The 20000-nt window shown below is 40.4% G+C and overlaps 3 protein-coding genes across 23 annotated transcripts in view; 2 read left to right on the forward strand and 1 right to left on the reverse strand.

Annotated features, from left to right (window-relative positions):
• Positions 1 to 3257, reverse strand: part of Rbcn-3B (WD repeat-containing protein Rbcn-3B) — an 80267-nt gene extending 77010 nt beyond the window's left edge. For 4 of the 18 annotated variants that reach the window (XM_070130347.1, XM_070130350.1, XM_070130349.1 and 1 more), the window contains exon 1: positions 2801 to 3241. The gene's annotated coding sequence lies outside the window, so the exon portion shown is untranslated. Of the gene's footprint in view, positions 1 to 2800 lie in introns of all 18 variants that reach the window. The other 14 variants (XM_070130339.1, XM_070130340.1, XM_070130341.1 and 11 more) reach the window with 10 other exon arrangements.
• Positions 3258 to 3698: 441 nt separating this feature from the next.
• Positions 3699 to 9483, forward strand: Rpn8 (regulatory particle non-ATPase 8). Its single transcript, XM_027382341.2, has 6 exons — positions 3699 to 3964; positions 6730 to 6815; positions 6988 to 7173; positions 7393 to 7494; positions 7719 to 7871; positions 8527 to 9483. Exons 1-6 carry the CDS (start codon positions 3790 to 3792, stop codon positions 8824 to 8826), a joined length of 1002 nt encoding a protein of 333 aa, XP_027238142.1. The 5' UTR covers positions 3699 to 3789; the 3' UTR covers positions 8827 to 9483.
• A 10052-nt stretch (positions 9484 to 19535) lies between these two features.
• The window catches only part of LOC113829236 (prostaglandin reductase 1), a 9043-nt gene continuing 8578 nt past the window's right edge, over positions 19536 to 20000 (forward strand). For 2 of the 4 annotated variants that reach the window (XM_027382353.2, XM_070130332.1), the window contains exon 1: positions 19828 to 19978. In XM_027382353.2, coding sequence (XP_027238154.2) covers positions 19832 to 19978 — 147 coding nt within the window. In that variant the 5' untranslated portion in view covers positions 19828 to 19831. Of the gene's footprint in view, positions 19662 to 19827; positions 19979 to 20000 lie in introns of those variants that run through there. The other 2 variants (XM_070130331.1, XM_070130330.1) reach the window with 2 other exon arrangements.

The following is a 20000-nucleotide window of genomic DNA, read 5'->3' on the forward strand; positions in this document are numbered from 1 at the left end:
TACCCTTTTCCTTGATTTTCTATAATATTTTCTACTATTTAAACACGTTGTTAGTAATGTCAATAAGAATATATTAATCATAACATTTATAACAAAAATAACAGTATCAATATTGATAGTATTAGGGGGGGCGGGGAGCGTTTTCCTGGTATTTCATGGAAAGGCGAGGTCACAAGATCTAACTGACTCCTTTGTGTCCAAGCACTGGCAGAGCCATCTATGTGCAGAAACATTTAACAAAACAATAGTAAATTGAACATTTTCCTAGTAGCATTGGGTTAAGATTGATGATGATGATGATGATGATGATGATGATGATGATGATGATGATGATGATGATGATGATGATGATAATGATATTATCATTATCATAAATCTTCATAACCATAATGTTAATGTTGTATATATATACATATATATATATATATATATATATATATATATATATATATATATATATATATATATATATATAATAAAAATCCTTCCTGATATACTTCTTTTGACTACCTTTTTTCATTTTACAGAATCTGGATGTCCATCTGTTCTATATCAAGAATAATAAAATTGCCTATAACTCTATAACATGATCATTTTATCCTTGTAGCATAAAGGCATAAAATACATAACCTGTGAAAATATATAACTTGAAAGAGCACATATATAGAAAAAGAAAGAAAAACAGTGGGGGAAAGTCAATAAATGTAACAAATATTTAGCTGAGGAAACATTAAACAGGTCAAATCATAAATATTCCAGAGTTTATCTTTAATAGTTTTCAATCTATACACATATATATCTATATCTATCTATCTATAAAGGTATATAAATATATATACGTCGCTATATGAAACCTATTTTCCTTTTTTTTTTTGCATTTTAAACATTCACCGAAATTTTTCATCAGTAGTTTTGGTATTCTATAACAATGAAGATTCTATTCATTTCCTACCATTGTGATTTTTCTTATGTATTGGTCATTACAGCATTTAAACAAAACTATTAGGTATTCATATTAATGTAGAAAGAGAAGATATTTATAATTGTATATATAATCTATGAATTTCTGATACAGTTGTGTCTCTGATTCATGGTCTGGCTGCAGAAAACAAATCTTAACAATGTTCTGTCAAATTAAATCTTGTCAACCTCCCAACTAATTTAATATCTATTGATGATCATCTCTATCAAATCTTGTAAAATACATATTAGTCTGCTGGCTTTGATAATTTATAAAGCATAAAGATCCTGTGGTCTTATTCGGATCAGTTAGTAAAACTGATAATTATCGAGCCTATGATTATGATAAGAGTCCTTTGGCACTCTGGCACTCTAGCAAAAGCTAACAAACTTGCACCACATGTATTCAACATCATAGAGTTTAGACTTTCCTTATTTGACAGCAAATCACCTGGTTTGTCTACAAGCACTACCTTGTCAGAATATTCTTGGCATAGGCTTGCTACTCTTCTGCTTTAGAGCCTTTGGAAATAAAAGTATTACTTTATAGCTATGTATGCTTGGATAGACAAGTTCAAGTCTCTACAGATGCATCTTTGGTAAGTGCTTGTGGGCCTACCTCCACTTTCTGTGTACTGATTTCTACAGTTAATTGTGTTGTGTTAAGTTTTCTCAAAGAAGCTTATCTTAGTCCTTGCTTTAAGATTTGAAACACCCACAAATCCCCTGGCGGCTTTACATTATTCACATCAGCCTCTGCACTTCTGTGATCAGGTGAAGAAAAAAAACTATACCTATATTCTGCTATGATACACTTACTGTCAAATAAGTATGCAGACTAAACTCATTTTGCTAGAACATACAAGGTAATGATTTGTTGGCCTTTGCTGTGGCACACAGTAAGTAGGCTGCAGTGACTGCTTGTCACTACACCATTTTGGGGTTGTAAGCTTGTCTATCTGATCCTTGAAATCTGCTGAGCAATAATAGTATATTATGCATATTCATGCAAAAGTATAAAAAAAAAAAATATGTAGTACTCAATGCTAAATAATTGCAATTTACTGTATATATCTTTTTGTGACTTTGTGCCTATACAACTGGGTGTGCCCCTCTGTCTCCAGTGTCTCACATGACTATGATTTATGAATGCAAATGAAAAGGAAAGGGTAGTTCTTGATGCTCTTTTTTATATTCCACACAAAATGGAAAAATGTAATGAATAAGCAGGCACAAAGTGCTAGAGTCATATAACTATAATAATGAAGAAAGTGCCAGTGGGTATGTAATATGATAACCTAAATTCTAATCATGTTTCAAAAATTATTCATTTGCATATGCATTCTTTGATATTCCTTGCATATATCTTTTTTTACTAAACCTCAGAACAACAAGGAGATATTGCAAAACAAATTAACTAATTTCAATGAGGAAAAGGGGTATTTAACATGGGAACAATTCTATTATCAACCTTAAATAAATACTAATCATATATTTCACTAACCAAATCTTATTGCAATCATTCCACTTATGTCTAGTCAAAAAATGAGGATATAAACACACATCACACTTACCTATCAATAATAAATGATACACCCAATAAGCACCTTAATCACAAATCAACCCCTTTTTGAAATGATAGCAGACCATTAAAGAGCTAAACAATCCTTGTCAGTCTAATCCACTAAATACAATTTAATGCCCTCCAATGGACAAAGATATACCAAAACAAAAGGCAAAAGACACAAGGAAATAAACCCGAAATCACAAGGAAATAAATTCAGTAATTCATTCCCAGGCAATCACGAGACACCCAAGTACAGAATACTGATCAACTCACATATGAGAGTTTCCCCGTTCAAGCCAGCGGCGGAGCTTAAACGAGTGATTGCTGAGGATCTTGAGTGAGGCGAAAATCGGAAGTCGAAATTCGAGGGCTTATTAGAACCGAAAATAACAGTTAAGGGGGGGAAAAGAGAGCGAGAAAGGGTCAAGACAGCAGCACCTGAGAGCGAGAAGACCTTCCTCTTCTTCTTCCTTCTGCTCCAGGACAAAAAGCATCTAACACTTATTAACACTGGTGAAAGCCCTTCCGTCTTTGCACCTTCACATGTTCTGGTTTTCGTGTAATCCCCGGAAATAAGAGTAATAATACGTCCATTATTGATCACTGAGAGTCTGTCATCGCGATCATCTGACTCTCGTAAACATTGCTATGAAAATCGATCCGATAAAAACATTGTTTTTTTGTTTCCTTTCTTGGGATGCGTCCTTTCTTGGATCTGATTTGCGGTGTGGTCTCGATAAATTGCCACTTCATTTCTTTAATCGTCCTGGAGTTGAGCTGATGTGGGTTTTATTCATTATTTGGATAATTATTTACGAATTGCCACTTCTCTTCGGAAGGAAAGCTTTGACACTTGGCAATGACAAGATGAGCCAATGAGAACGTTGATTGTTCGGAAAACGTTTGTCTATTGGCTGAACGAAGAAGGGCCAATCACTACTCAGAGCCTTTTCGAACTGCTTTCCTATTGGGTAATTCTTCGGCACACTTTTTGACATATTCCCTCGACTTTAAGTATCCCTTGCTGAAAGAGAGCAAATATAGGCATGTATTACTCGTCGTATTAATATTCATGTAAGAATTATAATAAAATCTGTAGATACAATCCCAAAGCTCCCTTCTTTCGCCAGAAAACGAAAAGAGGCAAATCTGTTGTTCAAGTCGACGTTCTGCCGGAGTGACGAATCAAAACAAACTTTTTGGCGAGGAAGCGAAATCGAGGCGCCGATTCTCTCCTGGATTTTTGCTTGTAATTCGTCGCGATGACCACGGAAACCTTGCCTGTTAACAAAGTTGTGGTCCACCCGCTCGTCTTGCTGAGCGTAGTGGACCATTTCACGCGAATGTCCAAAATTGGCAGCACAAAAAGGGTTGTCGGCGTCTTGCTTGGTTCGTGGAGATCCAAAGGTGTTCTTGACGTCTCAAACTCGTATGCAGGTGAGGAAATATATACTTCATTACCTCTCTTCATGTATTTTAATCAGGATACAGGGCTATAATAGTTATCAGAATTTAAGGGCAATCCTACTAACCATCTCGCAGTGGCTTCCAGGGTCCGGATTCACTAACGTAACGCATCGTAACGCGTTTACCAGGGGTCATTTACCATTGCCTTTACCAGTGCTGGCAAAGCGGGATTCATTAAGACATGGTAATTTGGATATGTTGAGTTACAATCGTAAATTGACTCATTTTAATGGTAGCCAACAGATGGCACTAGTAAATTAATTCAATGAATCAGCAAGCGTTATACTTAATCATTTGTTTCTTCAGCCAATCACGTAACCTGTAAACAGAACTAGACAGTGAGATTGTTTAAATGATAATTACAGCTGAAGCACTATTTAAGCACATGTAGAAAAAAGGAATATATTTGATTATATCCCAGACTGTAGAGTATTTTTCTTGTGCAGGGAATATTACATTTTTCATGCTTGGAAAACATCAATTTGTCTACATCTGCACGAAAATCTGATCATTCTTTTTTGAATACCTATCACGAAGATAGGGTTAATATTGTAACAGTGGTCATCAATATTGTATTAAGACTCATTTGTTAACAGAACTGAGCCTTTGTGGAAGTCATGTGATGCTTTGCAGGAGATCCCCAGCGTAGTATGATTGTATGTATCTTTGATTGGCGCATTGGCGTTCACTTTCACTTTCATATTTTAAATTCAAATGAACGAACAGGTTGATTACATGAAAGTATTGTTTATTTGTGCAGAGGTAATCTGCGGACAGATGATGAAACAAGTGCGCAGAAAGGCCAAAAGAATTTTATGTGTGCAGGGAAAGTTACCCGAGACCTACATTTACACGGACAGAATTTGACCAAATTATTTTTGCACAGGTACCAAACTCTACAGTGTGGATTATATCCATCATGTTGGACATATATTTACTGTGTAGATAGGAACCAATACCTCAAACCAAAGAGATAGTCCAAACTGTTTTTTTTTTTTTTTTTTTTTTTTTTTCAGCATTGTCAAACAAAGAATCGGACCAAACAAAAGTTTTATTCATCACCATTTGTTGTCAAAGGAGTTTGTAAAAGTGCCGACACAGATATTGCTATACTGGTTTAGCGTTGGTATTGCCAATTTATATATCAGCAAGGTAGTTTTTTCTATAGCATTTGTAATAATTATGTCAGAGAAGAATTCTTTAAGAGTTTACTTATTTATCAGTTCCATGTATTCTAGTATTGTGTAGGCCTTTAATGTTACGAGAATTTGTGTGAATTTTATTCTTGCTAGTTTCATGTGAAATTTGTATTTCTTCACTATCTCTGCATTGTGATATCTTTTCCCATCATATTAGTTACAGCAGCTGTAAATACAAACCCAAAACTTTGCTTAGATATTGATTTTTTTGAGAGATAACACGTGATGACATCGTCTTCCCAGAAGTTACCAGTGCTCTGACGGCTGGTAAAATTTACCATGGTAACTCTGATGGCAAGTTGTTAGTGAATACCACCATTGTCTTTTTACCATACTAACTATAGTTACCAGTGATTTTTCCATCGTAAGTGCATTAGTGAATCTGGGCCCAGGTAAAGAATGAAATCATTTTAATTTCAAAAGCCATTGGATTATATTTAGTCCAAATTATCAAATCCTGTCTGGAAAGAGAATGTGATGCCACTCATTTGGATTCATTAAGGATTCATGATATTTTTTGTAGAAAAAGATGAAACTGATACTGTCATAAAGAGCTTGGTAAAAGACCTTTCACTTTTTCCCAGATTGCCAGATGAAACCCGAAAATTGGAAGTATTGGGTTCAGGCTACGAAACACGTAATTGCTGAGAGCTTTTTTAGCGTTTGGTGGAAAATAAGTTTTCTTCTGTTTAGAACATTTTAATGAAGATAAGAGTTTTATTGATCCATATATTCTTTTATTGCACTTTTTCTATTTATAATATTAACATATTTTCCACCAAGCACTCAAACGCTCTCATCTGTATTTATGCATTTATGCCTGAACCCATTGCTTCCATTTTGTGGGATTCTTCTCGTGATCTGGGAATACGTGAAAGGCTAGTTCTTTCTTTCCTATCATATTGTGGTTCAAACAGTCAACACCTATACAATGCAGCATTTACACTCAAAATATGTTAATTCTTGGATAAATGCAGTGAATCCCTAAGCATGTACATTGAGTTTTTGAATGAATGAGGATTTGTTTTCACTAAGTGCTTGTTACTCGGTGCAGTTGCAATGCTCATTCGAATCGGTTTATTGTTACTGATAGTGACGCACCCTCCCAGAGACAAATACGAAAGAAATAGTTTTTCTGCAGGAAATCCAATGATTTGGTCCATTCTTAGCATTGATTCTTTTCTAAGTACCATTTACTTAGAAAACATAGTCCTTATACCAGGGGAGGGCATGAAGTATATCAGGGAAATTAAGGGGTTTAACCGGCTTAAATATGAAAAATAGAACAAAATTACATATAACCAGCACACAATAAGCACTACAGAAATCCAATCTATCTTTCAATAAAATCTACAGGAATTCATAACATCCAAACCCCCCCAAAATATCCTGACCAATAAACCCAACCTAACCTAACAATTTAAGTTGCCGTGAGTAAGCAAATATCTTGTTATTTGTAACAAGACATTTGCAACAGATTATATTCTTTTCTTGTTCCTCTTGGTATCAGTTAATAAGAAAAGGTTCTTGTTACAGTTCCCTTCGATGAAGATGAGAAGGATAAATCAGTCTGGTTCCTTGACCATGACTACCTTGAAAATAAATACCACATGTTCAAAAAGGTAAGCCATTTTATAAAGATACTACTGCTTCTCCTCCTCCTGCACTTATATGTTCTTTTTCGATATATTTTCATATTACACTTCCTTTGATTACATTGATTTTAGATTGCTTTAATTTGGCCATTATTATAAGTTTTTCATGATGTCCTATGCTAAATGTTCATTATTACAGGTCAATGCACGTGAGAAAATTGTTGGGTGGTACCACACTGGCCCAAAGCTCTACCAGAATGATATTGCAATCAATGACCTGGTCAGACGGTATTGCAACAACTCAGTGTTGGTCATCATTGATGCCCATGCCTCAAACATCGGCCTTCCCACAGAGGCATACTACAGTGTAGAAGAGGTGCACGATGTAAGTATATAGTTTTTCACAGTTTGAACTTTGTTTTGTACATTTTGATAACCTTAATGGATAAGAAAAAATTATTTGAAAAGTACAAGTCTAGAATAAGAATATAATACTATGTGTGTGTATGCTTGTGTGTGTCTGTGTGTGTGTGTGTGTGTGTGAGAGAGAGAGGGAGGGAGGAGGAGAAAATAAAATATAGACGTGTCTCTCTTCCTTGAACAGGACGGAACCCCCACCACAAAGACTTTTGAGCACGTAGCTAGTGAGATTGGTGCAGAGGAAGCTGAAGAAGTTGGTGTAGAGCATCTCCTGAGAGACATTAAGGTATGTATGAAATAGTGTTACTTGATATGTCATTTGAGGTTATATTAAAGAAATGAAAACAAAATGAATAAAATATATGAATATATAAAAAGATGAAAAAAAATATATAGATATAGATATAAATTCACAGTTAATTTTCCATGAAAAGATATTTTAGAATCCATTTTAGAATCTGTTACCAGGATATAGATCATCAAAAATTAAAGATGTGTATTTGTTTACAGGATACAGTCGTTGGCTCCCTTGGTCAGAGAATCACCACTCAGTTGTTGGGATTGAGAGGTCTCCATAAACAGCTCAGCGAGGTGGCAAATTACTTAAGACAAGTTGTAGATGGAACTTTACCAGTGAATCACACCATCGTTTACCACTTACAGGTTAGTTGGTCTCTGTGTATCTGTTTCAACCCTTTAGAGCACACTTGTAATATCATTCTTAATCTGTAGGTGGGTCAGGATGTTTTTGTATTTTCTATGTATATATACATTAATGAACTTTCTCTTCATACCCTTTTTTGGGTTTAAAATTCAGATTTTAGATTCTTTATAATTGATCATTAAAATGTAATAAAAATACCTATATCTTCAAAAGGATAGAATGTTTTCACAAAGCTAAAGGCAAATTTAAACTGCAAGTAGATGGTATGATTTGTTCCCTTTGTGGAACAAGTTACACCATCAGTTCACTAGAGGAGTCTAACAACATATTTTTGAAAAAAAGTAGAGGCATAGATACAGAAGCACATCCACTTAGAATGTTATATTAAGCTCTCACAGTAAAGTCAAGTCAGATTATCTGGACTCGGTATTTCTTGACGAGCTTGTACTATAAGGGTAAAGATGTATAGGCTTTGGTGCTGGCTCGAGTAGATGTTCTTTTAATCTAAATGTTTCTTCTGTTGTCTTTTTTCTTTTCACCAAATATAGGTGCTGGAATAAAGTATTTCACCAATTTATGAATGAAATTTCAATATAAATGGAATGTAGTATGTTTGAAATTCATTAAATTCATTTCCTATTTTTTCTTCTATAGGATATGTTCAACTTACTGCCAGACGTAACCAACCCCGCTTTAGTCAAGTCCCTCTATGTGAAAACCAATGATCAGATGTTGGTGGTGTACCTGGCATCCCTCATTAGATCTGTTATTGCCCTTCACAATCTTATCAACAACAAGTTAGCCAATACAGATGCTGAAAAGAAGGAGGGCAAAGAAAAAGATAAGGACAAGGATAAGGACAAGGACAAGGATAAGGATAAGGATAAGAAGGAAGGAGATAAAGAAAAGAAGGATGAATCAAAAGATGAAAAGAAATCAGACGATAAAAAATAGTGGGGTGAAAATGTAGGTTAGGATTAATATTTCTTTGTATGATATTGAAATGCTTTGATATGAAAGGTTGGAGCTCATTCAGGAGTGGACTTCATTAGTTATTTATTATAAGGTCTAAAGTAAAGAATAATGAAATGTAAGTAGAAAATACATATTTTCTAATGGTCTTAAGTTTTTTGTGAGAAGTTCAAAGTCTTTGGCAATACAAAGTTATGGAACCAAAGAATTTATTTGTGTACAGGATATTGGATTAAGTTACATTGTGAATTGTTTCTCTTCAATGTTCAATGGCCTTTTCCCAGTACTTCTGAAGTCCTGCTGAATCATCCACAAATTCATTATTAACATTTGACTATGAATATGAAACAATCAAATTATAATCCTACTCATTGAGAAATAAGAGCAATTATTTTGTATTAACTAAGCATGTACTTTTGATTATATCCTACATATGAATGTTATTTTAGAATTATTTATTTGTTGATATTGAAGTGGTGAAAAAGGACCTTTTAATATCCAGTGTTTTGGTATGTATCATCTGCAATACCTCACAAACAAGCTGCTTCTTTTCTGGAGACTAGGATCATGCAGAACTTAGCTAAGAAATTTCATTATTTTTGTTGTTTAAGACAGGTAATAAAAGTTGGATATAGTAAAGGACTACTTTATTATCCCAAAACATTTGTAACTGAATGTCATAACAATAGCTGTTCTTATCTTCAGATTTCCTTTTCCATGTTTTTTTCTGTTGTTACAACTTTGTAATATAAAGTTGTCAGACTTTTTCAAATTTCTAGCTATATTTAGATGTGTGATTAGGGGAACTGATAAAGAAAAGACTGCACCCTATGTGCAGAATAAAGTTGTTTTTTCATCTATTATTCAAAGTATTTTTTTCAGAATGCTCCATTATAGTTCTGATTTTATTGTGATGATAATTTTATTATTATAGTAATAGTGACAATGATAAATTTTCTAGGTATAGACTTTTTAACTCTAATACAAAAGAATATAGGTATGCTTACCCCATTTTATTCTTAGAAATGGTGATTCTAACAATTATAGGTATCTGTTTCACATGTTATTAGCAGAAAGGCTAAGTACCTTTTTTTATTATGAAAATGATCAATTTGGAAAATAAAACTGTCAATTCTATAAAAAGTATTAACATTCAGCACCATCTGCTTATTCAAAATTATTTCTCACTCCTCTTTACCCAACTCCTCTCCAGAAACCCTTGAAGACATCCCAAACTTCCTAGAGATGACCCACAGATTATGATGTAATATCAGTACAGTGCTACTTCATTTATACTATAGGTCATTGTAAGAACCCCAGCAATATTGCTAAAATTACTTTCCATAGACATGACCTTCCCTTTAATATCTACGTTGGTGGAGAATTCCTCTCTGTTCAACCATACCAACCTCCTCCCCGTCAATGTCAAAACTATTGACGTTTAGGACATCCTGCCAAAGAATGCAGTTCCACAGACCGATGATGCCCTTTATGTGCCCCAGCCTGGTCATAACTGATCAAACTGCCCTGCACAAACACACACATGTACTAACTGCGGCGGCCCCCATAAGGTATTTTATAGGGGCTGCCCCACCTACAAGTTTGAGTCTGAGGTGGCAACTCTCAGAAACAAACTTGGTCTCACTTCGCGCAGCCGAGCAGGAAGCACGTCGACAAGGTTTATCTCAAACTCCCTACTCTAGCAATGTCGCTCCCCCTCTCTCCCAAGATGTACCTACACTGTCCCCTATAGCTTTCTTTCTTTCTTGCATCTTACTTCCCCACTTCTACCTCATACCTTCCCCATTTCTACCTCATGCCTCCCCCACTTCTACTACCTACCTTCCCCAGTCAAATTCTTTTGCCACTTGAAATCCAGTCACTAATCTCTACTGCAGCCCCGACATCTTCCCATCTCCCTCCCCGTACTACCCGCAGCAGATGGACTAAACGTTCCACCCCTTCTTCCCCTACCACACACTCCACCTGCCTTTGCCTCTATTCTTCTTCCCCCCCCCCCCCCTCATAAGAAAACCTATCTCACAAAACCCCCCAACCAACTCCATTACAGAAACTCTTGAAGATATTCAAAACTATCGGGTCTAGTCACAAAATGACACCGAAATCACTCACCCACCCTCAAATTCCACAAATCCCGCTCCCTCCACACTCAAAGTGATTGTCGATATCCATCCTCCTACTCATAATACCCCTACACCCCTTCATTCTACTCCCTCCCAACACAACCCAGCTGCAACTGCACTTCCATTAACCCTCCCTCCATCCTCTCTATTCCTTCCACTCCCTCATGGATACACACAAAAATCATTTATGTCACAAATATGCCCTTTCCCAGATCCTCCACCTCCTGATACCCCACCCGATACTACACCAACCCACCCTCTAATTCCTTATTTCACACCCTATCCCTTTCCCTTTCAAATTCTGCAAAACGCACTGTAACCTTTATCACCCATAGACCAACTAAGTTATAGCTCTCCTACACTGGAATATTCGCGGTATCTGTTCTCACAGACCTGGCCTTCGTCGTATCCTTTCTTCTTATAATCCTCTCTCTCTCTCTGTCTCTCTCTCTCTCTCTCTCTCTCTCTCTCTCTCTCTCTCTCTCTGTCTCTGTCTCTCTCTGTCTCTCTCTGTCTCTCTGTCTCTCTCTCTCTCTCTCTCTCTCTCTCTCTCTCTCTCTCTCTCTCTCTCTCTCTCTCTCTCTCTCTCTCTCTCCCTCTCTCTCGTTCTCTCTCGCTCTCTCTCTCTCTCTCCATGATCTGCCTCCAAAAGACTCTTCTTACACATCCTCCTATTCCAGTTCCCAAATACCATTTTGTCTCTTCCTTACACTCTCTTTGTCTCGTCTAGGGGGTCTGCTGCACGGCGGAAACCAAACTGGGAAGGAGAGAAGAGATTGTGAAATTCAAGATACCACATTAAGCGGAAGTTAACCATTCATTCTAATAGTTTGCACAAGCAGCTAGTTAGAGCGATGGGCGGTAATATTGAGGGAGGGTACCCAATTTATTGGGTTTCAAGAAGGCGAGGATAAGAGGAGCTCGCTAATGAGAAGGAAAATTTCCTGATATCCATATGTGGTAGAAAATAGTTAATAGGGAGGAAGATGGGAGGTGTCGGAGCATGCGATAGTGCATACCGTCAGGGCCTTCATGAGTGTTGCGGCACGACTGTAAGGCAGCATTGAGTTCAGAGGAAGAAAAAGGTGTATTATAGGACTCATCAGAGGATAGGGTGAAGGTGATGGGGGTGCGTTCCTTGATGGTCTTAATGGAATAAAAGTGTGGGGAAATGTGAGAGCCACTACTGACCTGGCTGAAATAGTCGCCCAATTCATTAGCGACTTGCATTGGATTAGAGATGAGAGTATCTCGAATATGTAGGACGGAGGGTGGATGGGGGGGGGGGGGTATTTGCCTGATAGTTTATGGATCCGACGCCAAACAAATGAAATAGATGTAGATGTAAATGAGGAAGCAATTTCGCCAGGTATTTGTTTTACTGTTTCAGATTGTACGACGGAGACGATTGGAGCAGGTCACTAGATATTGTAGCATATCTGAAGTGGGCGAGAAGGGGGATGGAGGTGTAGCGATAGTAGAGAGTGAAGTGAAAATATGCCAGTTAGCTCTATCAAAGCACCTATTAGGAAATGAAAATGATTGTGTGCGCATGTCAAAGTGTGTGGGACGATCTGAATTAAGAATATATAGGTTATTTGTGGAGAGGAAGCGTTCTAGAGATCGGCATCGGGAGCTGGAGATAGAATCTCCCCAAAGAGTGAGGCGGCAATCAAAATCACCAACTATGAGTAAAGGTGGTTGTAGTTGGGAAATTAGAGTTTCAAAAGCAACAAAGTCAATAGGGTGGGAAGTGGAGAAGTAGATTGAACTGTGATCCAACGGCGAAGAAAGATGCAAATAACTGTGCACGGGACAGCGGTTTGAAAGGGAGATATGACATATGGTGTTTTCTGATGGAAAAGTATAGACGAGACATAAAGGGAATGTAAGGAAGAGACAAAATGGTAGTTGTGAATTGGAATAGGAGGATATGTAAGAAGTCTTTTGGAGGCAGATCATGGATGGATTATATGAAGAAAGGATATGACGAAGGCCAGGTCTGTGAGAATGGAAACCGCGAATATTCGAATGAGACAGTTTGGTTTTAGAAAAGGACTCGGTTGCAATGATACTTTGCTTATGTTGGTTCATGAAATGCAGTCTGCTTTAGACAAGGTTTGTCTCTGGATTTTAGTGCAGTTTTTGACACTGTTAATCACAAGGATTTTTATTTAATATTTAAATTACAGTCTGGTATTGTTGGTAAAGTTTAAGTATTTTAACTGAATTTTTAACTTGATGATAGTTTTAGCTCTTATTCTCGAATGTCTTCTGGGGTTCCTCAGGGTAGTGATCTTGGCCCATTGCTCTTTATTTTATAAAAAAACATATGTGATCTGGCATTACCAATAAAATGTCGGCATTATACTTCTCTCTATGCTGATATTCCTTCTCCGACTACTAGACAAATAGTAGGTGATATTCCTTCCCCGACAACTAGACAAATAGTAGGTGATATTCCTTCTCCGACAACTAGACAAATAGTAGGTGATATTCCTTCTCCGACAACTAGACAAATAGTAGGTGACAGTCTCACTGCAGACTTGATAATTCAATCGTGATCTCGGTGGGGCATGAAATTAAATCCTACTAAGCCTAAGGAAATGATTGTGAGTCGGTCTCGAACACTGCTGTCTCAGCATCCAAGTCTGCTGATTAATAGAGTGTGAATTGTTGGGGATATTCTCCTCTATCTCCCAAACAGTATAACATCACTTCATATCTCACCTGCCATTATAAGATATGAGCTTCGCTATCTCCCATCTTCGTTTGCCATAGTAGGGATTACGATGTCTTGGATAAACCCGTTTATTGTAGGGTTTGTAGAGAGAGCCTCTTCTGCGTTTATTCTTTATTGTTGCTAAGCCAAGCGAGGGGTTATGTACATCGCCGCTAGGGCATACATTTGAGAGGTCATAGAAAACGGATTGCATGTCGTTACAAGCGTATCACAAACATAATAAACAACGTTAGTCAATTTCTGCATGGGCACTTTAGAGTGTGTATAACATATAATTTAGTGTATGATAATATATAACATTAATCACTTCAGTGGATAAACCTGAAGCTCTTAGGTGTAACCTTTAATTCGCAGCTTGCATTTTAATTGCACATTAGGAATATGGCCAGGGCAATTTTATCCAAGTGAGGCATCATTCGCAACTGCAAGATCTATGACAGCATTACTCGTATATGCTTTTCTTTTATTCTGACTCATTTTGAGTATTGTTCTCGTGTGGTTATCTGCTGCAGAATCACACCTGAGACTGCTTGATCGTTCTTTTAATTCCATTAAATTTCTCGCATGACTTAAATTTGGACACTGGGCATCGTAAGTTTATTGGGGCTCTTTCAGTCGTATAGAAGATTGTAACTGATAATTCACATCCCCTCTATATGTTTTTACCCGATTTTTACCAACCTGGAAAATTTATCAGAAGTTCTATGACCCTAAATTCAATGAAATTTGATGTAAGTCGATCGTCTACAAGTCAGTTTTCTAGATATTTTGGAATAGATTTCTTTCAGTGATTGTAACTTCTCTGACGTTTGATAAGTTTAAAAGATCAGCTAACATGTTTTTCTTACATAAATAGCTGACTTTCTATCTTTTCGTTCTTGCTTAGCTGTATCTTGACCTGCACTGACACCTTTGGTGGTATAAATCTCGATTTTTTTCAGTGTGGCTCTTTGTATAGCTTACAATGATAATAATAATAACTATACTTCCACATTTGTTTTCAGTATGTAGATTGACGTGGCAGTATTTTAGCTCAAACTATATAATCTATGAGAAATAAAGGCACATTAAACACGGGGCGAACGAGAGGCGGGGAAACGAGAGATGTCGCGAGCACGTCTTCCTAAGGCGAGAGTCCCGGGCGATCTCTCTCTGCGGGATGGTACCCCCCTCCACACCAAATCTCCCGCGAAATATAGGTACTTTAAAAGATAGTGGTGTAACACTGCCCCCTCCTTATAAAAGGCCGACCCCGGTCGCTTATGTAGCACAAAATAAAGCATACATTATTTCCTTTTCAACTGGTCCACACATCATTTCATTTTAATTAATCACATAATCTTTCATCCACTCGGGTAGCTGCCTTCGTCGTTTTGAGCGAGCACCCCCACTGTGGGCAAGCAGTTCTGTTTCGTTGGTGGTAGCGTTCCCCACATCCACCAGTGACTCGCCAACTTTCTCAGCCATTTCACCACAGCCACCGCCACCACGACCACCATCTCCATCACCACCACTATACTGGCTCCACTGCTCCTCTTCCTCGTTTCTTTCCTCTTATTCTCCCTCCTCGCTTCCTCTTTCCCATGAGAATAACCATAGCATCTCCAAATGTGATCGTTTCTGACACCCACAATGAATTTTGTAGGTCACATCAGACATGGCCTGCAATATCTCGTAGGGCCTTTCCCAGGGACCAACGTTATACTTGACTTCTCTTGAATGCCAGTCATAGCCTGTCTTCATGGTGATGCCAGCCGTCCTTCTGCTGTTACGTGTTAATCAGTAAGCAGTGATCAGTCTTTCTTGCAACATCAGGGCATAATTGGATGTTACAGGTTCAGTAATTTCTTGGGGAGTCTATCCTGTTGCCAGATCTATCGGGTCGCAATTCCCTATCGAACATCACCTTGGCAGGAGTGTGGGTGGTCGCCTTATGCTGGGCTGAGAGATAGGCCATCAACAGTGATAGTAACTTCACGTCCCAGTCCCGCTGGTCGCTGCTGCAGTACTTGGCCACTTGGTGAATCAACATCCTGTGGAATCGCTCCACCAAACCGTCAGCCTGAGGCCTCAAGGGGGTGGTGTGGGTCTTCTTGATCCCCAGCAGCTGGCAACTCTCTTGGTACACTACAGACTCAAACTCCCATCCCTGGTCTAAATGTAACTCCCGAGCAACTCCGAAGCGTGTAATGAAGTTATTCACGAACGCCTCTGCCACTGCCTCTGCCTCGTGCTCAGGGAGTGCATATGCTTCAGGCCACTTTGTGAAATAGTCCATCACCACACAAATAAATCCATTTCCCTGTGTGGTGACAGGGAACAGTCAGACGATGTCCACAGCCGACCTGGTACAGCTGGAGGGGCACACAGTTTTTCCCTCACTGGCCCATTTTTGGCACACTTCACAGGTGTCACACCACTCCTGAACGTCTTGTCTCATTCCCACCCAATAGAAGTGCTGCCTTAACCTGGTCAGAGTTCTTTTTACACCCAGGTAGCTCCTGGTGATCCCACCATGCAACTCATGTAACAGGTCTCTCCTCAGGGAATGTAGCATCAGCACCACCCAGTAACTTGACCGTCCATGAGCATCGTCCCAGTGTCGCTGTAATATTCCATCCTCCAGTCGCAACATGGTCCACTGTTACCACAAGTGCTTGGTTACAGGGCTTTCTGCTGCTACCTGTGGCCAGCTAGGATGATCCGTGGATGCCTCCATCCACTTGATCAGGGGAGTTAGGTCCTCATCCTCCCTCTGTACCTGACGCCATCTCTCCTCAGCATCTACAGAGCCTCCCCAGACCTAGAGTTTCCGGCATGCAACCAACTCTTCCCTCCTCAAGCAATGTTGACACTGGTTCACAAGAGCGTCGTGGTCCATGTGGATAACAAATTTGGTGCCATACAAGTAAGGATGGAAATGTTTGGTGCTTTTCACCACTGCCAACAGTTCTCGGGATCTGTGAAATTGGCACTTTAATACACACACATAATTTCCCATCCTTCACCTGCGACAAAACAGCACCAGAACCTTCGGCACTAGCGTCAGTATCCAAGTAGGGACTGGCTGGGTCGGGGTAAGGCAGTACAGGAGGCTCAACCAAGGCTCGCTTCAGGCTATTGAAAGCCTCGTGACAGGCTTCACTCCACTGAAACAGTGCCCCTTTTGGGGGGAGATGGTGGAGAGGGGAGACAATTTATGCAAACTGCTTAACGAAACATCGATAGTAGGCGCAGAGGACCACAGAACTCCACATCAGTTACACAAATAGGAACAGGCCAGTCCTGTACTGCAGCCACCTTCTGGGGGTGTCTTTACCCCGTCTCTACCAACCATGTTCCCCATGAATGGTAGGTCAGATTGTAAGAATAGGCACTTTTTAGGGCTGAATTTCACATTGGCAGCCCTCAGCCGGTGAAGCACCTCCAGTCTCTCCAAATCCTCATCAAATGATCCTTCAAAGACGATAATGTCGAGGTAAACAAGGGCTGTCCTCTACTGCAGACCCTCCAAGACCCTCTCCATCATCCGTTCGAAGCAACTAGGGGCATTGCACAGGCCAGAGGACATAACAGTGAACTGCCACAGCCCCTAGCCAAAGGAGAAGGCTGTCTTAGCTTTATCCTCCCTTGCCATCTCCACTTGGTGGTAGCCAGACTTCAAGTCTAGCGTGGAGAGCCAGTGAGGGCCTGCCAGAGCATCCAGCGTGTCATCCATATGAGGCAAGGGGGAGAAATTCTTTGCTGTCTTGTTGTTAAGCACCCTATAGTCCACACATAACCGGTTAGTTCCGTCTTTCTTCGTCAGTAACACGACCGGAGACGATTATGGACTGTTGGACTGCTCAACCTCTTTATGCCTCCAGCTCCTTCACAGAACGCTATTTAATTGGCAGAGCATCTCCTGTTTTGTGATGTTGAACAAGCTCTGTGCGGCCCAAGTCGAGGTCACCCCTGCTGAACACATCAGCATACCCTGTCAGGGTGTTCCTTAACCTCTTGCTACCGATAGTCGAGGTGCACCGTACTCTGTGCCAGATCAGTCAGGTGGTCAGGGAGGGGGACATCATTAACTACCCCCTCATTTCCAGGTAGCTTTTTCTGAAAAGCCACCTCCTCGCTATTGTCTGCCTGCTCCAACGGTTCTATCGATTCTGGCATGCTGTCATGACCTGTAAACTTCCCAGATAACTCGTAGGGCACTTTAGGCTGTGTCTGAGACAATATGCATGCGCTCACCCGTTACTACCTCTACTGGAGCGATGCCGAGGGACAAAAGCACTTCTTTTTCTCATACCCTTAATTTCTGTTTCTTCAGATCGATACACGCTCCAAGCTGCATAAGGTAGACAATTCCATAGAGACAAGGATCCTCTATCTTGGCGGCATGCACAGGCCGTATCTCCTCACTGCCACCCACGACGAGTCGCTCCTCAACTGGTCTCCTGAGCGGCGTACAGTGTCCCATGACCCCACAGAGTTGTTCAGGTTCCCCACGAAAACCTTTAGCAGGTAACACATCGGGGTGCATGATAATTTTCTCAGCACCCATGCCAACTACCATCTGACACGGTTTCCCATCCACGGTTCCTCTTACATGGACCGTCGGAGCGGCTGCATGGCGGCAAATTACACTGTGTGGGTTGGCTGTTGGTCCCCGCATCGTTACCCACCTGTACATCTTTAGAGGCAGTACAGGCAACTGGAAAGTGGCCGCAACACCTTCAGCTCACACAGCATGGCTGGAAGGCAGAAATGGGCGTCCTTTCTAGGGAACGCATATTCCATCCCCTCAGGTAGTCACTCCGGCAGTGCCCCTTCTAGGCACACCCTCCTGTTCCTGCTTGACTTACAACTGCAGTTCCCGATCCTGCAGCGCGTCCACAAACTAATCCCGCGTCAGGACGGTCACCATGTCCTCGGCAGTGGCGGGGGAGGCGTGGCGGACGAGTGTCTCTAACTCCTGAGCCAAGTGAGGGAGAGACACCCTTGTCCCGCACCCTGGACTGTGATGAGGTTAAATGAGATAGCACCTCCAGTGCTGACCCACGAAGGCTGGAAACGAGTTGCAAAGCTTTCTCATTGTCGTCCCAACATTGAGCGCCAGCCAGGGGCTCGAACTAAGCCAGGTAGGCCTCCCAGGCCACCTTCCCGTCAAATTCAGATGGTTTCCGCCTCCATCCCTGGCAGTCACGAGGGTAGGCTTGAAGACTCTGCGGCAGCGGGGACGCGGAAGAATGCAAAGGGGGTGAACTAATTACCTGATGTAGGTGTGGGAGAGAGATGTGGGGTTAAGTCAGGAAAGAGTAATGAGAGCTGACTGACTAGTCGCGGTGACGTCACAGTTCGGTTTCGAACCATTTTTCTCTCATTTACAGCTGGCGCCCAGAGGCAAGTCAAGCTGCCGTGCCATCCACTCACCAGGATCAAACTGTACGTCCTTCAGCAGCCTTTACTCCTCTGGAGGTTCTTCATGTCCTCACCAATCTTGTCCAACTTTCTCATCATCTCCCTAAATAAATCCATCACATCAGGTGGGGTTTTGTTCCCAGCCTCACCCGCGCACTCCTCGTGTTCGTTTCCTGCCAAATCAACCTAAGCGTGAATGGCGACGCCGTTCTCACTTCCTTGCTCCCGTGCGACTAAAGAATGACATGCTAACCTCAGCAGCCGCTACGGGTCCGAGTGTGCACGTGGAGGCGAGCACTCCCAGTCCCTTTGTCTGAATTACTGTCAGATGAATACAAACACTGTTCACTTCTACTTTTATTAATCCACAAGAAATGAAGGCACATCAAACTCGGGGCGTCAATTACAGTCTCAGGCAGGGAAACGAGAGGTGTCGCGAGCACGTCTTCCTGAGAGTCCCGGGCTATCTCACTCTGCGGGACGAGACACCCCCTCCTCACCAAATCTCCCACGAAATATAGGTACTTTAATAGATGGTGATGTAACACTATGGAATGTCATTCATTTTAGCAATGTTTTTTTTTAAGGAAATAACTCTGCACTTGTTGAAATTTTAACATCCGAGAGAGGACCTTCCGAAAACTAACTTGTTCTGCTAAACAGCAGAAAAACAAACATGTTCCCACATTAAATGCTGCATCCGGAACTCTTCGTCATGCTCGTTCAGATATTTCAGGAGTCAGGACCAAGGTTAGACCTTGGGCAGGGACAGCAGGACAACGAGGCCGCGTTCGCAACCTCCACCCCCTTCGCTGCTCAGAACACAACCGGCTCGAAAGTAAACATTCACTCTTTTATCA

This window comes from Penaeus vannamei, chromosome 15 (genome assembly GCF_042767895.1).
Source record: "Penaeus vannamei isolate JL-2024 chromosome 15, ASM4276789v1, whole genome shotgun sequence".
In the NCBI taxonomy this organism is placed as follows: domain Eukaryota; kingdom Metazoa; phylum Arthropoda; class Malacostraca; order Decapoda; family Penaeidae; genus Penaeus; species Penaeus vannamei.

Coding starts and splice junctions, on each gene's coding strand:
- Rpn8 (XM_027382341.2), top strand. CDS start 3,790: ATGACCACGGAAACCTTGCCTGTTAACAAAGTTGTGGTCCACCCGCTC. Junction 6,816..6,987: donor AATACCACATGTTCAAAAAG/GTAAGCCATTTT, acceptor TCATTATTACAG/GTCAATGCACGTGAGAAAAT. Junction 7,872..8,526: donor CCATCGTTTACCACTTACAG/GTTAGTTGGTCT, acceptor TTTCTTCTATAG/GATATGTTCAACTTACTGCC.